General features: G+C 23.6%; 2 protein-coding genes across 2 annotated transcripts; one reads left to right on the forward strand and one right to left on the reverse strand.

The window, feature by feature from the left end:
* The first annotated feature begins 1,031 nt into the window (after positions 1-1,031).
* LOC112691098 (phospholipase DDHD2-like) lies at positions 1,032-22,130 on the forward strand. The gene is made up of 14 exons (XM_025565243.1): positions 1,032-1,228; positions 14,858-15,094; positions 15,170-15,312; positions 15,381-15,507; positions 15,783-15,973; positions 16,041-16,214; positions 16,281-16,428; positions 16,576-16,814; positions 16,876-17,043; positions 18,548-18,707; positions 19,306-19,500; positions 19,563-19,708; positions 21,102-21,286; positions 21,813-22,130. The coding sequence occupies exons 1-14, from the start codon at positions 1,204-1,206 to the stop codon at positions 22,021-22,023; spliced, it is 2,349 nt and encodes a 782-aa protein (XP_025421028.1). The 5' UTR covers positions 1,032-1,203; the 3' UTR covers positions 22,024-22,130.
* Positions 1,278-14,696, reverse strand: LOC112691099. The gene is made up of 8 exons (XM_025565244.1): positions 14,493-14,696; positions 11,360-11,565; positions 11,159-11,288; positions 7,086-7,296; positions 6,198-6,345; positions 6,005-6,131; positions 2,487-2,663; positions 1,278-1,452 (listed from the first exon to the last, which is right to left on the reverse strand). Exons 1-8 carry the CDS (start codon positions 14,677-14,679, stop codon positions 1,322-1,324), a joined length of 1,317 nt encoding a protein of 438 aa, XP_025421029.1. The 5' UTR covers positions 14,680-14,696; the 3' UTR covers positions 1,278-1,321.
* Positions 22,131-23,139: the final 1,009 nt, after the last annotated feature.

Consider the following 23,139-nt stretch of genomic DNA (forward strand, 5'->3'; position numbering starts at 1 on the left):
ATATATATTTATATGTTTTTATATTATCTCTTTCTCTATTATGATCCTAATTAAAATGACATCGTACCTACTTTTCAAATAGCTATTCGATTTATTAAAAGTTTATAAGCAACCATAACAACCAAATACCATTTCACTACTGTATGGAGGAAAACAAGGCAAATGATGTGTAAAGAAATTTACTTAAATTCCAAAATTCCTAACATTACTATTCATATAAAACGTTACAATATTATTTGACAATTTTAATTAGTAGACATCTACGAGTTCTGATGTATGCGAATACGTCTACTATAAAGGAACATATGGACATTAATGAATTTCCAATTATTAATGCTATTAAATTAGTGGTACCATCGCACCTCTCCTCCCCTCCTCCGAAAGTCAATTTCGTCCTCCTAGAGTTTTAAGCCCGGCACTCCCTGAACACAAGCCTATGCTATTAGCCCTTTCCTTTTATTCATTTTCAAATGATACATGATATATTTTATAAAATTTATTCAAATTAAATTTTAATTTTATGTATTGTGTAGGTACCTATTTCATTGTTTGAAAATTGATTAAAAATAAATTAAACGAGTATAAGTAAAAAAGTCTATGAGGCTGTTGATTTAATTTGAATAAATTTTGACAATTCAAATTTAAATTATTATGTTGTTTCAATTAGACATTTCTGCAACTATTTTCTGTAATTTTAACATGAACTTTGAATATGATTTAACATGAAATAGGTAGCAGACACTGCTATTTCAACAGTTACTGAAAAAAATAATAATTTACCATCACTATTGTTTTATGCCATCAGTAAAACATATAAAATTATGTTTCCACGTCTTGAATTGAATTGATCAATTATCATGATGTACATCACTATCTAATCTGTTATTTTTTATCACAAGGTCATATTGTTTTCTAGAAACCATAGTGTAAATATTGAAGCCTTTATCACTTTGATAATATTTTTATCATATATAAGCTATTATTATTTATATGTTTAAATCTATCATTATGATTTTGTAATATTTTAGTTAATTATTTTCAATCTAATAGATCAGTAGACGTTTAATCATTCCGTGTGTTAGAAGGAATATAATATTTTTAATTTTTATATTTTTCTTACGGTACGCATTCAGAAACTGTGATTATTTCTAGAAAATAAAAAATTTTTTTTACATAAATGAATACAATTACACAACACAGAAAATGTCGAACGTAAATGAAAATAAAGGTAAGGTTGCATCTAATAATATTATACATGATAATCAAAACCCAAAAAATAATACTGCAAGTAAATATATATTTATTATAAAATTTTTGTAATTTAGCTTGATATTTCACGACTCCTTTTTCTTCGTTGACATCTTATAATAGCCCAAACAAAAATTAAAATGAATAATAACAAAATTATTACTGATAAAATTATTAATCCTATTTCAGCAATATTTAAGTATTCTGTAACAACAAATAAACATATTTATGTAAAAATAATTTACTGTGAATCACAAGTTATTTTTAATTTTTAATTTATTGTAAATCCCACTTTTCGTTGTTTGGTTTATTAAGAAATTTGTAATAAATCACACGATTAAAATAGGTATGAATATTATTTTTTCTTTATAGTATCAATAATTTCAATAGTATAAATGTATTGTATTGTACATACGTATGTAATTATATTTTTATTATTGATTACTATTTCAATAATTTAAATTTAATTAAATTTTAATATTTACAAAAACATTTTGTTGTTTAAATTTTTTGTAAAATACAATTGTATTAAATGACGCAAAACAATTTTGGTATTATTATTTTAAAAAACTAAAGAGTAGGTATACTCGATAGTTTATACTTGTTTAAGGTATAAAGAATACGATAGATTATAAATTATAATAATAATGTTCTTTATCCATACCTATTATTGGACCACGAAAATATCGGATGAAAGAAAGTTAAAATTGTTCGAGAAAAAAAGTTAGCAAAAAAAAAAAAAAACAATGAAAATTTGGTAGATTTATTATAACACGAACCTAGCAATTTTAAAACTTTAAAAAGTACGACAATAAGTTGAGACGAGCATGTGTGCGAATCAGAATGATTAATCGGGCAAAATATAACCACATAGAAACTAGAGACCCTAAGGGAGACCTAAACAAGGATGGGCAAACTGAATAAACTATGATATAAGGATATTGGGGATAAGAAATGCTAAAAAATAACAAAAGACAGGGAACAATGAAGGCAGTACGTTGTAGCAATAATGGGCCTGAAGGGTTAGCCGAAGAATATAACCTACCATGGTATTGGGAATGAATTTACTATAAATTATTACAATATCGCTAATAATGTTTTAGTACAAAAAAATACCAAATTATTCAGATTTTCAATTATTTCAGCAAATCTTAAATCCCGATTGTTTAGGTTAATATATATATTTATTTTTCTTTCTTTAATGAGTTTAATATATTTAATTAAAAAAATGTACTTACGTTTTTCTGCATTTATTATTTTTTTAAGCGTATTGCCTCTTAAATCTGTAGCAATGATTTCTAATTTTGGGAAACAACATGTTGCTGAATAATATACAATTACTGGCTCTCTAGTTCCAATGCTGAATTCACTACGTAACCATAAGTTGTTAGGTATTGATGTAATCATAGCTAAACCTATTGTTCAAATAGTATAATTTTCATATATATTAGAATCAATTAATTTAAAAATAATAAATACTGATTACATCCGAAGTGATTATTTTTAAAATAATTTTTTTTGTTTAATACGTTATGAGATAAAGTTTTCTTTAAAATCAATATTAAACTTATTTTATTTAAAAGTTTCTTGGAGTAAAAGATAATACTTAACCTATGTTATAGCTTATAATAGTGAATAGTAAATTACTTATAAAACGTTTATTATTAACTATAAGAAGTAATTATAAATTTACCTGCAGACTAAATTCAATTAATTTAAACTAGGTACTATGTTTTGTATGAAATATTTTCTATCATATCGAAGAATATTTTTGATAAAGTGCCGAAAGGAATCAAGCAAAGTCGGTTCGCATGCTTTTGGAACATGTTTATAACACAAATCTCTAAGCAAAATATTTAAAAGGCATTTACGCAATATTAATATTTCAATAACTTTAGGTAATGTACCTTTGTAAATTACGTTTGTTTGTTTACAATAAGACATATGTTAATATGTAAGGCTCATTCTAATTTCGAATAATCCAGTAAGTGTGATATTTCCACACTTAACAGACTTGAAGTTAGGCGCTCGATTGGATCGAAAGGCGCTGAAGATGTTTTTCATATTATTACGCTCGTAAAACGTACAGTACCTCTTACTTTTTTTTGATACTTATAAAAATTTAATTTAAAAAAAAAACTATTATAAATAAAAAACCAAAAAGACATAATGGAGGTATTTTTTGGTATACATTTATTTATCTAAGGTAGTTGTTACCGTATTATACCATGTGTTCAATTTTAAAGGTAACAGGAAATATTTCGAACGCAAGACCTTGAATTTAATTCTGGTTTTTTTTAGAGGGTACAGGACTTATAAATACATCATTTTTTGATAAATTCTAATTTTTAACTTTTTTTATCTGCGCATGCGCAGTAAAATAAAAATTTCTTAAATAGGAACTACCATTTTTGACACTGGATTTGGTTTGCTCTATTTTTTTTGAGCAACTTTGATCTTTACAGTTTTTTGATATGTTCAAAATTGACATTTTTAAGATGGTCGAAAATTTTAAATTAGGTAATTCGTATTTATCGCATATTTCAAAGCATTTTTCAACAAGATGTTCCCGCCCATAATTCAATTATTGTTCGAGAATACCTTAACCAAACTTTTAGCAATAAATGGATGAGTATATATGGTCCAGTACAACGGCTCGCTAGATCACCTGATATAACACCGTTGGATTATTTTTTATAGGGACATTTAAAAACAGTAGTTTATGAAAATCTACCTATTAATCTTGATGATTTGAAAAATAAAATAATCATTGGGTGTAATGAACTCACCGAAGATCAAATAATAGCAGCTACACAAAGAAAACTACATAGACGAATGGAAGCATGTGTTGAAAATAATGCCAATAATTTTGAACAGTTTATGGAATAATAAATTATTATTATTATTATCTTATGATATTTGTTTAGAAATTCAATGTTATAATAAATACACCTTGTAGTTTTAATAAAAATAAATTGTTATAATAATATCTGTAAATGCTTGATTGAGATACGTAGAGCGTTGAAATATGCGATAAATACGAATTACCTAATTTAAAATTTTCGACCATCTTAAAAATGTCAATTTTGAACATATCAAAAAACTGTAAAAATCAAAGTTGCTCAAAAAAAAATAGAGCAAACCAAATCCAGTGTTAAAAATGGTGGTTCCCATTTAAGAAATTTTTATTTTATTGCGCATGCGCAAATTAAAAAAAGTTAAAAATTAAAATTTATCAAAAACATGTATTTATAAGTCCTATACCCTATAAAAAAAACCCGAATTAAATTCAAAGTCTTGCGTTTGAAATATTTCCTGTTACCTTTAAAATTGAACATACGGTATAGTGAAATTATGTAGTTCTTGTATATTTGAGTTTTCCACTATGTTGGCGTGTCAATATGAAATCAAATAAAAATCCGCTATTTACTGTTACATTTAAACTTCATATTATTTTCTGTTACATACATACATATGAACACATGATTAAAAAAATTATATAATATCAATCAAATTATTTTCAATTATCAGTTATATTTTATTTTTGGAAATTGAAATAAAAATTAGTTATATTTAAATTAGGTGCCATTATCACTATGGAATAGGCGTGTCATAGGTTTCCCATTCCTTACATACAAGGGGGTACCCAAATGAAACCAAACTGATGTGTTGTGAGACAGAGTAGTAATAGTATCGCGTTTTTTCTGTTAGGACCGTATAGAAATACTTCTCAACAGTCAATATACCAACAGACGTCATCGTAGAAGATTGCGTTACGTCGGTGTTTTTTTTTCTAAAGTGAATTTGCGTACTCGTCGTTTTTTGTAATGGCTAATTTGCGTGAACAGCGCGTGGCCGTCAAATTTTGCTTTCTGCTCGGGAAAACGGATACCCTTGAGATATTTAAAACAGCTTACAAAGGTGATGCTTTCGGGAAAACTAAAGTATTTGAGTGATTTTCCCGTTTCAAAAGTGGTGAAATGTCGATAGATGATCAAGCTCGCTCTGGACTTTCTTCGACGGCACAAACCGACGAAAATGTAAAAAAATTCACAAAATTATTCTGGAAGATCGATGGCAAACCATCGAAGAAGTAGTGAAGAGATCTAGATTAAGATTACGCAACAGTTTGAAACGGAAAAGACCTGATTTGTGGCAGTCGGGGGACTATTTTTTTCATCACGACAATGTTCCTGCTCACACAGCCCTTTCTGTACTATTTTTGACCAAAAATGGTATGACCACTGTGTCCCATCCACCCTATTCACTCGAACTGGCCCCTGTGACTTTTTTTTATTCCCCGGAATGAAAAGGGACATGAAAGGAAAGCGTTTCGCGATTTTGATGAAGTTTAAAAAAAACGACGGAGACACTGGCAGGCATCACAAAAGATGAGTTTAAAAAGTGCTTTGAAAATTGGAACAAAAGATTGAATAAGTGCATTAAATTCAACGGAGAGTACTTTGAAGGAAATTAAATGTTTTTTGTAAAAAAGTTAAATAAATAACCTTGTATAAAAATAGTTCGGTTTCTTTTAGGTACGCCCTCGTATATTGTATAATTAATTAAGTATATTGTAAAATAGAGTATATCTATTTATTGAATTATTATGAAAATTATGATATTATATATGTTTAAATTTAATCAAATATTATAAATTACAATATTTAAAATCCTTAACTTTTTATGTTTGTAAAATTAATTATGTAATGTCAAAGATTAAATGGAATTCACTTCAATATTTTTTAATAATTACCTGAATTTTCATCTTGAATAGTAGCTTCGATATTCCATTTTTCGGAAGCACAATTATGTGGAGTATCTGCAAAACGACAATCACCATTAAATATATAATCTATGGTTGGTTGTGTCGTATCTCCATTCTGTAAATATACATCATTATAGTTATTTAAATATTATTACAAATATAAGTATTATTAAATTCTCACTAGTTTCCCGATGTAAAAATTAACTTTAATTGTTTCTACTTCTGGTTGAACGACGGAAAATGAAATCTGATCAATTGATCCTTCTGGTCCTATTACTTCCAAAACTACCATTACATCAAATGGTGTACTATTTGGAGGTAGCATTACACTAAAGTATCATAACACTTAGAGAATAATAAAAATAATTTAAGAACAATCATTAGTTCAATCATTTACCATAAATCATACTTGATGTTAGAAATTTCTTTTATATTACTTTTATTATTTTATTTAGATTTTTATTACATAATTAATGCTTATATGAATGTATTAAAATGTGATGTATAGTACATCATTATAACCTACCAGTAAATATAATTTTTAAACTTATAATATTCTAGTTGTATAACTCGGCTTTTCTCGGGAGATATTTTATTATCAAGCATTTTAAATTCATTTATCAGTAGCCGACGCGAAAAATCGTTCTTAGCGCTCTGTTGCTCCAAAAAAACGCGTGTGTTTCCTATTGTTCAAATGCATTCCAATAGTAAAACTATTTCACCTCAATACCATAATCGTCCTGATATTTCTACTTTGTAGACGACACAACAATTTATAGTGAATCTCGTAACATCGAAACAATAATGGCTAATTTACAGAATCGTCTAGATATTCTATCGAACTGGTGTAAAAACTAGAAGATCCAAATTAAAGCTTCTAAAAGCATTGAAGCCAAAGGTTATACCACACACCAATTAATTTAAAGTTTAATGACGAAAATATACCTAGGAAACTGTTTGTTAAATACCTCGATATATCTTTGGGTAAAAGGTTCACGTGGTGGCCTCATATAGCAACAACATTACTACTAGTGTACCAAGCCTTTCAATAATTTTCCAAAGCACGTACCTTGTTGGTAACACTGATCTTATAAGACCCATTTGATCATAGCAATGAAATTTATACTCTTGATGTATCCATTGTTTATTTATTACTCTGAAGTATAGTTTAACCGTTTCTCCCGATGTGCCCATAAGAACTGAATTAGGAGAAAGTTCCAATGTATAACTTTTGGTTCCATGTATTGCTTCATCTGACCATCTTTTATCTGCGACTTCATCTAAAAAATATAATAATATTTTGATAATGTAATGGTTATATCATTTATAATACTTAATGATATTATAAATGTTTATCTTAAGTATAGGTAGATGAATAATTATTACTATTTTGAATTGTATTATTTAGTATACTAAATGTTAAAACGATGTCACACACCCAAAATTTAAAGCAGTGACATAGTAATAATTAATGAAAATCGAAATATTAAAAATATTGTGACCTAATAATAATATTTAACAAACTTAAAAATATTAAATTAATTCACAATTGTTATTTGTTTTAACTGTTTTAAATTAAAAACAAGTACCTTTTTATTAATAGTATTATTATTTATTAGTATTAGTATCTGATCATATACTTTCCCTTAATATCAGTAAGATATAAAAATTATATTATTATATGATTTGTGTTCAATAGGATTAACACACGTACGATATATATATATATATGTATATATATATATATATATGACAACATTTTTAAATTTTAAACATAACATTTTGTAATAAATATTGATGCGTCTGAAGTCGTAGTTTTCCAGACACTTAGCCAAAGATAGTGAAAATAATTTAAAAAGAAAATGGTTTCAGAAGGCTCTATTTATTGGTCAAAATAAAGTCAAAATGGATTAATTTTTCTGGGGTTTTGGTTAAAGGGTAACAACCAGACTTAAGGTTTTCTTAGGTTTCGATTTATGAGTTTTTTTTTTTAAATTTTTATTAAATATTAAGATATTTCTATCATATTAGGCTATTTACATCTACGGACATTTACAGAATAGTTTAAAGTTAACAATTTAAAACCTAGTATTATATTTTCTCCGATTAAATAAAAGGTATAATTAAAAATTTGTTTCTTAAACGTATACTCTGGTTTCGTTTTTGGAAAAGAACCGGGTTTTTTCACATATTTGTCAAATTTCAGATTTGTACAGGAATCCCGAATTTCAAAAAAGGGTTGCAACCCATTTTAATTCCTTGACTTAAGACTTAAGATACATAAGATAGATTTACCATGTAGACCACCATGAGAACTAGTCTACAATTTAATGTTTAATCATACTAAGTAAAAATGATAAAACAAAATTTGATAAATTTGTTTTTGATATTTTATTTAAACTACAAATGTTTTATTCTTTTAATTTTTATCCTTAACTAAAACATTTTCCAATGAAGAATAGTTAGGCTTAACCCTTATATACATATTAAACTATTAAATTTTTTATATGTATACAATTATATTCTTGTACTTCAAATATTTGACCATGATTTTAAATCATTCTTATTATTTTTAGAGAACAATACAATTATTTATCTGTTTAATGATATGAATAGATTTTTTTTTTTTTTTTTGAATTATGTTAATTACTAAATAATAATTACAATTCAAAGTTTGATTGTGTAATTTTCAAATAATTACGTCAAATATAGAGATAGCAATATACTACATGTATTTCTTATTTATAGTAGTATCTTTGTTATTTCGTTTTCATAACTACCTATGAATTTGCCTTATAGAACGTCATTTTATGGAAATTTCATACGCACCTGTTGCTCAAGGTTATTGACTTATACATCATCAATTGCCGTATTTTCTTAATTAATTACTTGCGATAAAAATGTAATCAAAACAAATTTAGGCGTTTGTTATAAAAGATAAATTATGTTTTGAATTTTCTCAGTCTGCTGAGTAATGTTTACCACTTCGTTATTCTGATAAGGTATGTAAATTTTTATTTATAAATGTTTAGCAAAATTATTTTTCTAAAGTTGTGTCAAGTATAATAGAAATTTAGTATAAACATATTTCTAAGATAAATACAATATCAAGTAAGTAAATGTTAAAATAATAAATATACAATTGTTACTTCTTGTTCATAATTAACTAGGTATTGATTATAAATCAATAATATAATATAACACATTTTTTAAAATATACTTGATAAGTTATTTATACTTATTAAAATTACAATAGATAAATGTATTCAACTATTATTTATGTACTGTTATAATTTATAAATGCAACCTTAATTTCTTAATCATTAATATTTGTTTTTGATACTCGACTGTCAGAAAGTTGTTGAATTTTTTTTCAGGCAAAAATAGTGATAAACTATTAATTTTTGAATATATTTAAACAAATTAATATTTATTTATTTATTTTTTGTTTTTATTTGAAATAAACAATCTATACCTTAGGAGCACAATAAGTTTATGTGGCTAGAGAAGAATACAGACTAATTAATTTCATAAAATCAAGTTAATATAAATTTTTTTTTAAAAATGCTGAATTTTATTTTAAACTTAATACAGTTATCAAATTTATATGCTAAGAAAACATAATTAAACCAGATCTATTAAATTAGAATTTGTCATTTTTAAGATCTATAAATCTTATTACAGTTCTTCATATTAGTTTTTAAATTATAATATAGGTGTTACTACTTAATTTATTTTTCTTTGTATTCTTTTAAAGTTTGAATAAATATTGAAGTATTGTTTTTTTTAATATCAACTTTAAAATAATATTTATACTGCATTGGTAATTGTTTTCAAAAATTTTCCAACTTAGTGCAAGGCTAACAATTAATTCTAAATATTAATTTTCAAAATTATAATGATTTGGTTTTTTTTGTCAATATTTTTTTTGTTCGGTACAGTTCAAACTATAATTAAGGGGTTTGCAAGCCATGATTTTTTTTCTCTTTCTATCACACGCATAATATAGGAGTTTAGACCTTTTATATTTCCAACATATGATCGCCTGTTGATACGATAAGGCTTTTGAAAAGTGATTTAAAATTTGTCATAAAGTCTTCTTTAGATCGACTTTCCCAATTTTTTATTTTGTCTCCCAAAATTTCACTAAATAGGAATTAAAAAATGTGATAAAGTTGATATTAAGAAGACTTTACAAAAAATTTAAATCATTTTTCAAAATCCTTATCGCCCTAATAGATCGATCGGGGTAGGTTAGAAATAGAAAACATCTAAACTCCTATATTGCGCGTATGATAGAAAGAGAAAGAAAATTATGGCTTGCAATCCTCGTAAGTACTTGAGTACTAATTGAGAACAATGTATTAATAGGTACTTTTATTAATATTTAAAATAAATTTAAAATATTTCAAAATCTTTTGAAACAATCAAAATGTTTTGCTAGATAGTAAAATGGTATGTAGTCAATTAAATTAACTATTTTTATAAAAATATACTTATGAAAAATATACTTTTGAACTTGATGATTTACTATTATTTTAAAACTAAAAAGATACATCCTACCCATTTATTTAAAAAATATAAAAATTTAAATAAAAAAATTGAATTTATAAAATTAATAAGTAAATGGAAATTTAATTTTACTCTGTTATATTTATTATATAATTTTATTATAGATATCAGAAAAAAACTAAATAATCCAATTTAAATTATTAACATGAACTATAGTTTTGTGCTGTTTTAGTTAAATTTTAGGTAGGTACCTATTTAATGAAAAATTAAGTTTAACTAATCTTCAAGTTTATTTTAATTTTAAATACAATTATAAAATTATGACGCATTCAATCTTACACAACAGTTATAAATTACATATTTATATATAATATATCTATAATATTTAATATGGTAAATAATTTTATACATTGATTGATGCTATCACATTTTAAAGGTCAACAAATATTTATTTCTCGAGAAAATGTAGTACCAATCTAATAAGCAACAATGAGAAAACGTAATATAATAATAAATTATAATAATCAATAAGTATGACTAGTGTCTAATAATAATATTGATTTCTGTACTGCAACATAGAATGTTTGATACCTTTTCTATACTCAAAAATACTTGTTTAAGTTTAATTACTTTTTGATTCACTTTGTTCATCAAAATCAATGTTTATAGTTTCTGGAATTTTATTCACGATTGCTAAAGCTACAGGTTTTTGACTTATGCAATTTTCACATTCACCATTTATACACCAAACAATTTCTACCTGAAAAATATGTATTTATTATTAAACCGACTAAAATTTTTTTTTAATATTTATTTTATTATAAAAGTTACATTTTTGTGATTTTGTTGAAAAAAATCTAAATTATTAAACGTTGACTTTTCTCCAAATAGTAAATATTTATTCTTTGAATGATTTTGAGTATGTATTAATTTAGAATAATACTTTTGACCTTGTTCTTGTGGTAGATAATCAGGTGTATGATATTGAGACATAAAATCGTTAATATTTCTTAGAACTACATTATGAACCATACTTTCTGTAAACAGGAAATCCATTCCTTTAGAATTATATTTTTAGTTAATTTATTTAACAAAAAATGATAAAAGAATAACCCATGTCATGGGAGTAATATATTGCATATTATCACACTTATTATATAAGTTGATTCTTCCGATTTTGTAAACAAAAATAGTTTACAATCTATCATTAAAGCCTAAAGTTACTCATCAAAACAGGAAATTATGTTATCATAAAATATACACTATGGTATTTGGGAATATAACACATTAAATATGAAGAGTAGAATGCAATCAATTACATACTGTTTTTTCTTAATGATACGTTTATTTTATTTATAGTCTCCTTAAATATAAATATACTATATAGTAAATTTTAAATACCATTTATAATTTTATTGTAAATGTATATTTAACACAAATTATTTAAAATTAAATTAATGGGTTTAGTTTAGACATTTTATTTTTTTAAATTATTTACCATTACATTTTAAAATTTTAAAGATATATGTACCAGTAAAAAAAATAATTTAGAAAATTAAATATAATTATTTTAATTTTATTCACTATTTATCGTTCATTTTCTAAAATGTAAAACTAATCGGTACAAAATACTTATTTTTATTTATATTTGATACGTTATTAGATAAAAATTAATATATTTATACATAATGTATATATATATACATATTTCACTGAATTTATGATTCAGGTACCTATACTTTATTTTGCTGAATGCATGAATTAATCAAAACTAATTGATGTTACAGTGACGCAACTAAAACTTTTTGCTGCGCGGAAATATTTTTGTTAATTTTATACAGTTTTGTAATATAATTTTAAATTATATTATATTATATTATATGATTATATATAATAAATTATAATTTATATTTTTGTGGTAATTTTTATATTTCAATATTTATTCGATGTATTTAATATTGATAGTCGTCCATTTTTTTAAATGATTTAATGGCATACATATGATCTACATATTTATAATATATATATGTATTTATAATATATTTACAATTACAATTACAATTGTTTCTTTCAAAAATTATCAGGGTAAACCTTTATAAACAAACCCAAGGTCGTTGAGATCTCATTAGGAATTTCATAGTAATCAATGTGTTAATTGTCTATCATTAAATAATTAAAATTTTATTAATTAAATATTCAATTCATTAAGCCTTTAATGAGTTAAATACGAATTACACCGAGAATTGTATGTTATTAAACCGCGTCCACACTATATTCAATGGTTCCGATTGACAAGGTCAACCTACAAGTTCAATTTTCAACTTGTCCTAACTAACTTTAAGATGCGTAGGTTAGTCGACTGACACGATTGGAACAAGGGTGGATCCATAATTAGAAAACTGTGGGTCAGACTATTTCAAGAAACCACTTATTAGGACTGAAACTGGGTTATAAATGTATACCTTTTAACAAAAAAACATAATATGATCATATACTATGTGTTCTTAAGTATATTCATAATTATCATTAAAAACATTAACATTTATTTTATTTTATCGAGGATTTGGTTTTACATGGGATAGAGATGTTTTACTGTATTATACAATTAAACCAGTGGCATCATTTAGAGGGTAGAAAATGGGACATTTACCCCAGTCTAGTATTAACTTAAACCTGTAGTTGGAACACTTTAAAAATATAAGAAGTCTTCAAGAGGCCAATTTTGTTTTTAAATATTAACTGTGGGTCAACTAACTTCCCCAATTTCACCTAGATCCACCCCTGCATATTGAGTGTGTTTTATCAAACGCTTTTTTTTATCCAATATTAATATAGTAATATTTTTATAATAATTGATACTATTATTCATACATAAAATGAGTAATTCAGAAGATAATGCAGTAGTTGCTAGGTTAATACATTGAATTTGGAAAACAAATGTGACTTGGGTTTTTGAACTTTTTTATAATTTTTATGTAAATTATTTTAATTTTAATCTGTAATTTAATTTAATTCAAATGCTTTTTAAAAGATGAATAATTTTAATTTATTTCTTTTTTTCTTTTATGAAAACTAAATAGAAATTTTACAATTTACATGATTTATAATATTAGTATTATAATTGGTTATTTTAAATAATACAACTGAATAAATTTAACTAATAATACTGAATTTAAAGTTTTGTACTACAAAAATGTTCGATAAAAATTAAAGGAATAACTTTTATTTAAAAATAAGAATAAAAAATTACAAAAAATATTTTATAAATATAGTTTATAAATGTGATAAACAAACGTTTTAATGTTTTTAAAAAATACATTATTGATGTAAAGAAATTTCTTCCCTAGTTTCTATTGTACAAAATTCTCCATAACCATATAACTTAAATAGTTTTAATACATTTTGTTAAAAATAATATTTTAACATTATATTTTTTACATTATTTTATAATTGTCAAGTTTTATAAATTATTTATTACATTATAATTTTTTTTTAAATATATATAGGTATATAATAATAATAATTTAATGAAGATTAGGAACAAATAATAATTTAAGTATGAGTTTGAATATCTTCTATAATTTAAATAAATTTAAAAAAACCTTTAACTGTTATATTTTCTTATTATTTTGTTAAATTTTACATCAAATTAAAATTTAATGAATTATTTATTATTAATTTTTTTTATAATTTATATACTATTTTATTTATTTGTACAAGGCAGTAATTTTTAAGTACATGGTTAATTGTAAACTGTAAATTATTAATACTACATCCTTTTAAATTTGAACATAAATAAACTTACAATCGTCAATTTACAAAATGCATTTTGATGAAAAAAATTAAGACTAAGATATATATATTAAGATTATATATAACCTTATTTTATACTATTTGCAAATAAAAAAATTAATATTTAATATTTTTAATTAATAATTGCCTACAAATATATTAAGTAACATACCTTCTTTATCGTCCAATCCTAATATTGTTACATTAGTATCATAATTTGCCAAATATCTTGTATTTTCAAAATAGTTGTTCATACATTGCAAAGTGGTCTTTTTCCAATCCGTTAAGATAGTAATGTTAGTACCAACAATGCACACAACAATAGAGTTCAGTAAAAACAAATTTAAATTTAAATGCATGATGATATAGTACAGAAGGATCAATACCTATTAAAGAAGTTTTTTACTTACTTTAATTTATATATTATATTACTAATAATTGTTATCTATTTTAAATATTTATTTTTGAAGGATAGGTTTCCTATGTGTGTTTTTCCTGTATAATAAAAATTAACTAAACATTTTATTGTTGTTTTAGATAAGATTATTACTAACCACTTCCAAGAATCCTCAACATTTTCACTATTACAACAAAATATAAGTGAAGACAAATTTAAAGAATCCCTATCTCCATGTTTAAAAACTGCAAATGAACAACTTAAACTACACTTAAATAGTAATTACGGATTTTCTAATATTGATGAATATAATTCTTATGTTTTACCACCAAAAGCATCTTTAGAAACTAGTCAACCAAGCATCATACCATCTAAAGGTAATCACAAATTTCATTTTTTATAAGCAAAAGTTAATTATTACAAATTACAATTTGACATACATTTTTTAATAGAAAATATTGATTTTTCATCTGAAAATGTTTCAAGTTCTCTAAATAGTTTAATAATTATGGAAACCTCGAATTTGTCATCAAATAAACCTATGATAAAGAAAACTATGGATACTAAAGAAAATTTTTCTACATCTCGTTCAGAAGTAAGATGAAAAAAATTATTTTTAATACTATTATTGAATGTATAATAATATTATTTATAAAACTATAGGATTTATTATTATATGAATATGAACCTATAAAGTGGCATTGGTTCTATTGCAAATATCCTGATAAAAATATTTGGATTCCATTTAGCCAAAAAGATTCAGATGCTATTGAATTAGCTTTTACGTCCAGTAAGAATATAGTTATTAAATTATAGGTTGGGTGACATTGTGTCCGAGTGTGAAAGGTGGCTGTGTTTCAATGCAAAATTTACGGTTGGCATCTTTCTGATTGCGGAACGACCGCCTGAAGAAAAAAAACCCCTATTATCTTTTTTTACTAACCGAATAATCATATATTAATTATAATTGTCAAGACAGAAATAGTTTATGTTATTTAAATCTCATAAAATAAATTTTGCAAAAGGAGACTGATATTTAAATTATATTTGATTATACATTTTTAGATGATCAATGTAATGAATCTATAATACCAACAGATGGAAGTCGATTTGACGTTTACTTAAATCAAAGAATTCGTAAACCTGTTTATTGGTCTGATAAACCAAATAGTGTACGGCGGTGTTCATGGTTTCTTCGTAATCGAAGTGGTTTTAATTTTATTCCATATGAAGAAATAATAGCTTCAATTTTAGAAGTAATAAAGAATTTTAATTCACTGTTAATATCTAATTTGTAATTATTTAATTAGTGTTTATACTTAGGTAGAATATAAAGCAGCATGGGTAACTAATGAATGGGGACGCAGAATTCCAGTTGGTGATTATGAAGAAGTTATTTTACATAGTCCTACTGCTATAACACATAGTGGAATATCTATAACACTTTTAAATAATAGTGATGAAACTCAAATTTATCAACAGATAGATCAAACAAATGTAAAATTATGAATACACTTTGAAACTATTATATTTTTATATTCAATGTTTAATAATAATTTACAGTCTTCATTAAAACAATGCATAGTAAAGCGAGGATTTGAAGAATTTGAAATTCCTAGAGATGAGCCATCAAAAGTGGACCATTTATTATTTATGATTCATGGCATTGGGTCCTATTGTGATTTAAAAATGAGACCAATTTATGAAGTTGGTATGTATTTTTATTCAGTGAACAGTAAAATTAATGTAGTTAAAAGTCTATAAATATTAGAAATATATAAAATTAAATTTTTTGAAAATAAAAATGTGAAATAATAAAAATATCAAGAGTTAAATTCTAAATTTTATTTATTTTTAGTGGATGATTTTCGAAGTTTGGCTCTTCAATTAACGCAATCTCATTTCAAAACAGCTTGTCAAACAGAAAAAATTGGTAGAATTGAAGTATTACCTGTGTCATGGCATTTTGCTTTACATACCGAAAATATTGATTGCAAGCTTAAAAGTATTACTTTACCGTCTATCCCTAAGCTCAGGCAATTTAACAATGACACAATATTAGATGTTTTGTTTTATACTAGTCCTACATTTTGTCAAGTTAGTTATTTTTAAGGAAATATGTATAAAATAAAATAATTATTCCTATATTTTATTTTAGACTATAATAAATGCCGTGGGAAATGAAATGAATCGCATGTATGGCTTGTATTTATTAAGAAATCCCAATTTTAATGGGCATGTTTCAATAGGTGGTCATAGTCTTGGATCATTAATTTCATTTGATCTACTATGTAATCAACAAACCCCTAATTCAACAGTACATTCTGTAAGTTTTTAATTTCTATTGCTGTATTAGAAATTTTTCACTTTATTCACTATGTGGTTAAAATTTGTTGCATGTTTGAAAATATATAGTTATTTTATTTTAATTGATTATTTTTCATGATTTAGTCTTATAATAAAAAAACTTTAAGTTTATATATCATGGATGATCAATAGTTTGAACCTAAATTTTATACTTTTTATTTTATATGTTTATTTACTTATCAATTACAATAATTCATGTATTTCTAATTCAACAATACCACAAAATGGGATAAATATTTGAGTGGGAAGAATGGAATAAGTTTGTAATGGTAGCATTGGACTTTAATAACCTATTAAGCTGTGTATTGTGATAATGTGTATTTATATTCTTTAATCATTAAAAAATAGAACTTGTTTTCAATTATAAATAAATTCATGTAATTTAAATTGTTTTTAAGTGTTATTGGTTTTTTGTAAATATATTTCAAATATATATGTAATGTTGTATTATTTTAATGAGTTATGTAAAAAATTTGTTAAATTTAATTATTGAGTGTACATTAATTTAACTGTCAAAATTATTTGAATGTTAAAAAATGTTAACTATGAAGTTTGAACTATATTACAAAGAATTAATTTTAGTTAATTTAAAAAAATCTACAGAAATTAGAAAGTGTGCATTCTACAATTGTATAATGTAATAATTACCACTATTCTACTACTATATTATTTTTTATATCTAGGGTTCGGAAGTTATAGGATCCAAAAAAGGCAAAATATGCACGAAAAAATGATAAAATATGCATGGAAAAATAAGAAATATGCAAAAAAACAAATATTTATTTATTTATTAAAAGTTAATTAGTAAATTTTAAAAACCTATAATTATAAAAATTGTATTATTGAAAATTAAAATATGGCGCATAATCAGTTGGTGTTTGAGATTTTATTGAAATGAAAAAATAGTTAAACAAATATATTTTCGTAATTTGTGGAATACGAAATAAATATATGTTGTATAATACCTGTTAAGTTATTGCATTGAACCATCAATATTTTCGTTAGTATTAAAAAATAACAATAAATAACCACGAAAAATAATATTGAGTTTTCTATGATGCACGATTTCCGCGTTATTAGCGTTGTGTTATGTAACATTATTTAAAATAAATCGGTTAAGAATGAAAAATGTTAATTTTTTTAGAATACATTAAATATGCATACAAATATGCGAAAATCGGCGAAATATGTACTTTTTCTCAAAAATTAACGAAATATGCAAAATATGCATTTTTAATTTTCAATTTTTAAACTCAACTTGGTATAATTTGGATTTTTATCTAGGTTTGCTATAAATCGAGAGCATACTGAACAATATGCAACTCCTATAATTTTCGAACCCTAATTATATCATTTAACAGTTGTAGCCTAACTTATTTATTTGTAATGTTTAATGTTATTAATTTTTTTTTTTATATATATATTTATATAACTTCAGTAATACATTTTACTGTTTATTTTAGGAATCACCAGTAGTTCCAACAATTAATGAACAAAAAGCCAAGTTAAGTCGTGGGGAATCATATGTAACATTAGGAAAAGCTGGTACAGGGCAACCATACATTACATATCCCCAGCTCAAGTTTCAACTTGATTATTTTTTTGGTTTTGGATCACCTATTGGTAATTATTTAATAATTAAATTCCAACAATTTGTAAAAAATTAATTTATTTTTACTGTACAATGTATTTCATTGTGGTTATTATTATTCTGAGGGTTAGAGGGAAATTTAATTTCCACGAGTTGTTTATTTATAATGGCTCTTAATACATCCATTAATTATTAATAGTGTATTGTTAATTTTAAATTAATTATTCAAATTGAAATTTTTCAATCAATATTTTTTGGATTTTATTAATTTCACTAATTGAATACTGATTATACTAATATAATTTTTAAGAACTAGTTTAATTTCAGTTAAAAATTTTTGATTATTTTTACAAATTTCTTAGCTAATAAAAGTCCCCTTATGAGATTTTTATCAATTGGTAGGTTTTTTATTCTGCTTTGGTCTTGATTATGACCTGGAATATAAGCAAATTATTCTCAAAGCAATAAAAAATATTTTTGGAATACATTTTTACAAGTAGATTAAAATAATTCTTCTTATATACTAATATCTCGTACTATTTTTTATAATGGTTTTTTTTTAGTTATATTTAAATTAACTAATTATTAATATCATAATAGTTAATATTTTTAATTATTAATTTCATTCAGGTATGTTTGTAACAGTTCGAGGAATAGAAAGTTTAGGAGATAGTTTTAAATTTCCAACTTGCCCAGGATTTCTAAATATTTTTCATCCATATGACCCAATTGCTTATCGAATTGAACCATTAATCAATGCTACTTTTGAAAATATACCACCTTTTCAAGTACCACATCACAAAGGCCGTAAAAGAATGCATTTAGGTAATTGTATGTTTATTCTTATTTATGAATATTTTGTTTAATAAAATATTATATTATTATAGAACTAAAAGATACTATGGCACATGTTGGAGCTGCTCTGAAAACTCATCTTTTTAATTCTGTAAAGAATACTTGGAATACTGTTTACCAGTTAGCTATGTTTACTAAAGTAACTTCAGGACATTCAATAGAATATGGCTCTAGTGAAGTAAGTATTTTCACTATGTATTTTATATCTATGTTAGTCTATGGCATAGCTGAGGGGGGAGCCATGGGTGGATCATCCCTTCCTTAGAACTAGTTTGGTATAATTAAATAAACATTTTATATAAGTGAACATCCAATTAATCGTAGATCAATTTGTAAAAGATAAAATATCTATTGTACTTTGAAAATTCTTGTAAATATATTTTTTTAATTTTTTAAACAATCCATGTATGTATGTATATATTTTCTAATATAATAATATATATAATCTATTTTTTATCAAAAAGTTAGAAAAATATTCATATGAGAAGAAAATAATTATAAAAAAAATATTATAACTATTTACTTTTTTCCACAAAATTGTTGATGTGTAACAATGCCCCCTCTTTTATTGAACACCAACTATGCTACAAGTTTTAGTTAAGTAATTAATGTAACAATTTGTAGTTTACTAAAATTTGCTGAAGTATATTTTTTATTAAATATTTTATGACATTTTAAAAGTTATTTGCAATTATATAAATACATATGGTTTTATTAATTTTTTTGGTTTTTTTTTCTTCTCAAAAACATTATAGTAAAACAGATAAATTATAATATTAATTCACTAAAATAAAACCATAACTATGTAATAAATATCTATATTTGGAAACAGGGAGTTGATAGAATTAATAATTGAATGAATTATAGGAGTATTTAGGTAATTATTTTAATTGTTTATTATATACTCTAGAAAATAATGGAATGAAAAAAATTATTTTATTTTTTAATAAATTTAATAAAAAATATATAAGTATTAATATGCAATGAATTATTAAATAAATAATTAAAAAACATTATACAAAAACAAATAGTCAAAGAAAAATTTATTTTTTTAGTTTTTAGAAACAAATAAATTATCAATTACTATTGAATTAACATATTATTTTTCACTTATTGTTGAAGAATATAGTCTGAACAGACATATTAATCACTGAGGTGATTCCATCATTTACTTATTAGGATATTAAGGTGTTAAGTATATTTATCACATTTATTATTCTATTTTATCCAAATTCCTACCCCAACGCTGCAATAATTCAATGAAAGTAGCTCACCCATACATTTTTATTTGAATGATACCTACTCAATTGGTAATTTTTATAAAGTAATTTATTGAAAATAATAAGGTTTCTTATTTTTTTCAATCACCAATTTTTTTTTTTTTTTTGTACTACTCACAAAATCTGATAAGTTGAAATTATATAAATTGTCGAGTTTTGTAACCTAAATACATAGTGAAATTTACACTGCAATTTTTAGTTTATTTTGTTAATTGAAAAATTGTCCTTAAATTGTAGTTGCCCTAACTAATTGGCATCTACTATATATTTAAGAGTTATGATTTTCTTAAGAAATTAGATAAACCACAATCTCAAGGAGATATTACAAGTAATTCAAATCCTGAAACTTCTCAAGGAATTGACAATAAACCTGGTATTTTAAATAAAGGAAATAGAATTGACCATGTCTTGCAAGAAGCTCCAATAGAAAGTTTTAATGAATATTTATTTGCTGGAGTCAGTCATTTATGTTATTGGTATGTATTAGTTGATTATATATATAAAGTAATTTTACAAGCTTGATAAATTCATAAATTTAAATAACTAAAGTTTATCTTCAAATTTAGATAAATAATAATTGAAAGATATAGTCATAAATATGTGGATAATTTAAGTGAGAAAAAAACATTAAAATATTTAAAAATATATATATTTTCATAAATAACCTTTTTTAAAAAGAAAAATTTGTTCTTACACATATACAATTATAATATTGACTAGGTTTACGGAATTAATTATAAATATCATCAAATGTAATAATTTTAAAAATTTGTAAGACTGATGCCAAATTATAGTTTGATTGAGTTTAATCATTAACATGTAGTTTTTAAAATGGTAGTTCTTTGCTCATATAAATTACTATTCTTACATATTTTATTAAATCTACTATTATTCAATACTATTTATCTAAAATATTAGAAGCTATTTTTTTTTGTCATTAAAAAAACATGCTATATAAAATTACAAAATGGGAATAAAATATTTTCAACATTTGTTTTTTAGGGAATCACAAGATACAATTTTGTTAGTCTTGAAAGAATTGTATTCAATTATGGGTGTAACACCAGATAGTCAAGTTCAGCATGCGATCCTCCCATTTGATATAAATGATGGAGATAATTCTAATCATCCAATTAGTATGCAATTTGAAGAACCACCTGGATTTAACATGTCATATGGATCAATATCATCACTTTATGATGATAAAAGATAACCATAAAAATTACTCATAAACAATGAATTATTTAGTAAGGATGTTAAAAATTAATTTTGTGTATCAATGCTGTTCAACATTTTTTTTTGCAATTATAAAATGCAAGTATTGCAAAAATAATTTAACACTAAAAATAGCCCATAATTTAAATTTTGAATTTTTTTCATAAAGGTTACAACTAAAATTAATAGAAGAAAAATTAAAAAAAAATCATCTAAGTAAATCTTTTTGTTTATTATAAATTTGTTATCTTAGTTAAAATTATTCCCAGGAATTTTCATATTAACACTATGTTATTATTTTATTAATGATTAAAATATATAATAAGTAAAAAATCAATGTCCTTTGATACTTTTTAGCCTTAATATAATATTATAATTTCTTTATTTTTAATACAGTTTCATAAAAGTTCCAATTTTAAAATTATGAAACTTTTATCTGATTTCATAACTATTAATCCTATAATAAATGTTGATTTAATTCTTAATAAAACAGTATAGCATCCTTATTCTAGAAACTGAGTAGATATATATCTATTCTGTGCTCAAATGTTCATTCAATTAATTAGTGCAAAATACATAAAAAATGTATAATATAATTTTTACTTAAAATAGATTAATTTAAAAGTGTCTTATTATACTGTGATAGTTTTTAATAAATATAAATATTTAAAATATAAATTTATAAAAATATATTTTATTTTACATTACATCACAGTCTCATTACAATTTAATATAAAATATATATAGTAGTTAATTAATATTTCATACTATTATTATATTCTAATTCTATAATAATTACTTATATACTTAATACTATAATAATTAAAATTAAATTATTGCTTTTAAACTTTGTCTTAATTGCGTAGTTGTATACATTTAAAAAACATTACATGTTTAAATATAATAACTAATAATAATCAGAAAATATACTATTTTACATTATTATTACACCAATTTTTAAAAATGCAAGTATTAGTTTTCAAAGTTTAGTTACTAATGATTTGGTTAAGCTATTTTATCAATGCATATATAGCATATATCAAAAATATTACACTGGTATGCAATAAATTTATGAACATAAATATTTTATAGAAAAATATATGTAATAATTTTA

Source organism: Sipha flava, unplaced genomic scaffold (genome assembly GCF_003268045.1).
Source record: "Sipha flava isolate LNK unplaced genomic scaffold, YSA_version1 557_pilon_pilon, whole genome shotgun sequence".
Classification (NCBI taxonomy): domain Eukaryota; kingdom Metazoa; phylum Arthropoda; class Insecta; order Hemiptera; family Aphididae; genus Sipha; species Sipha flava.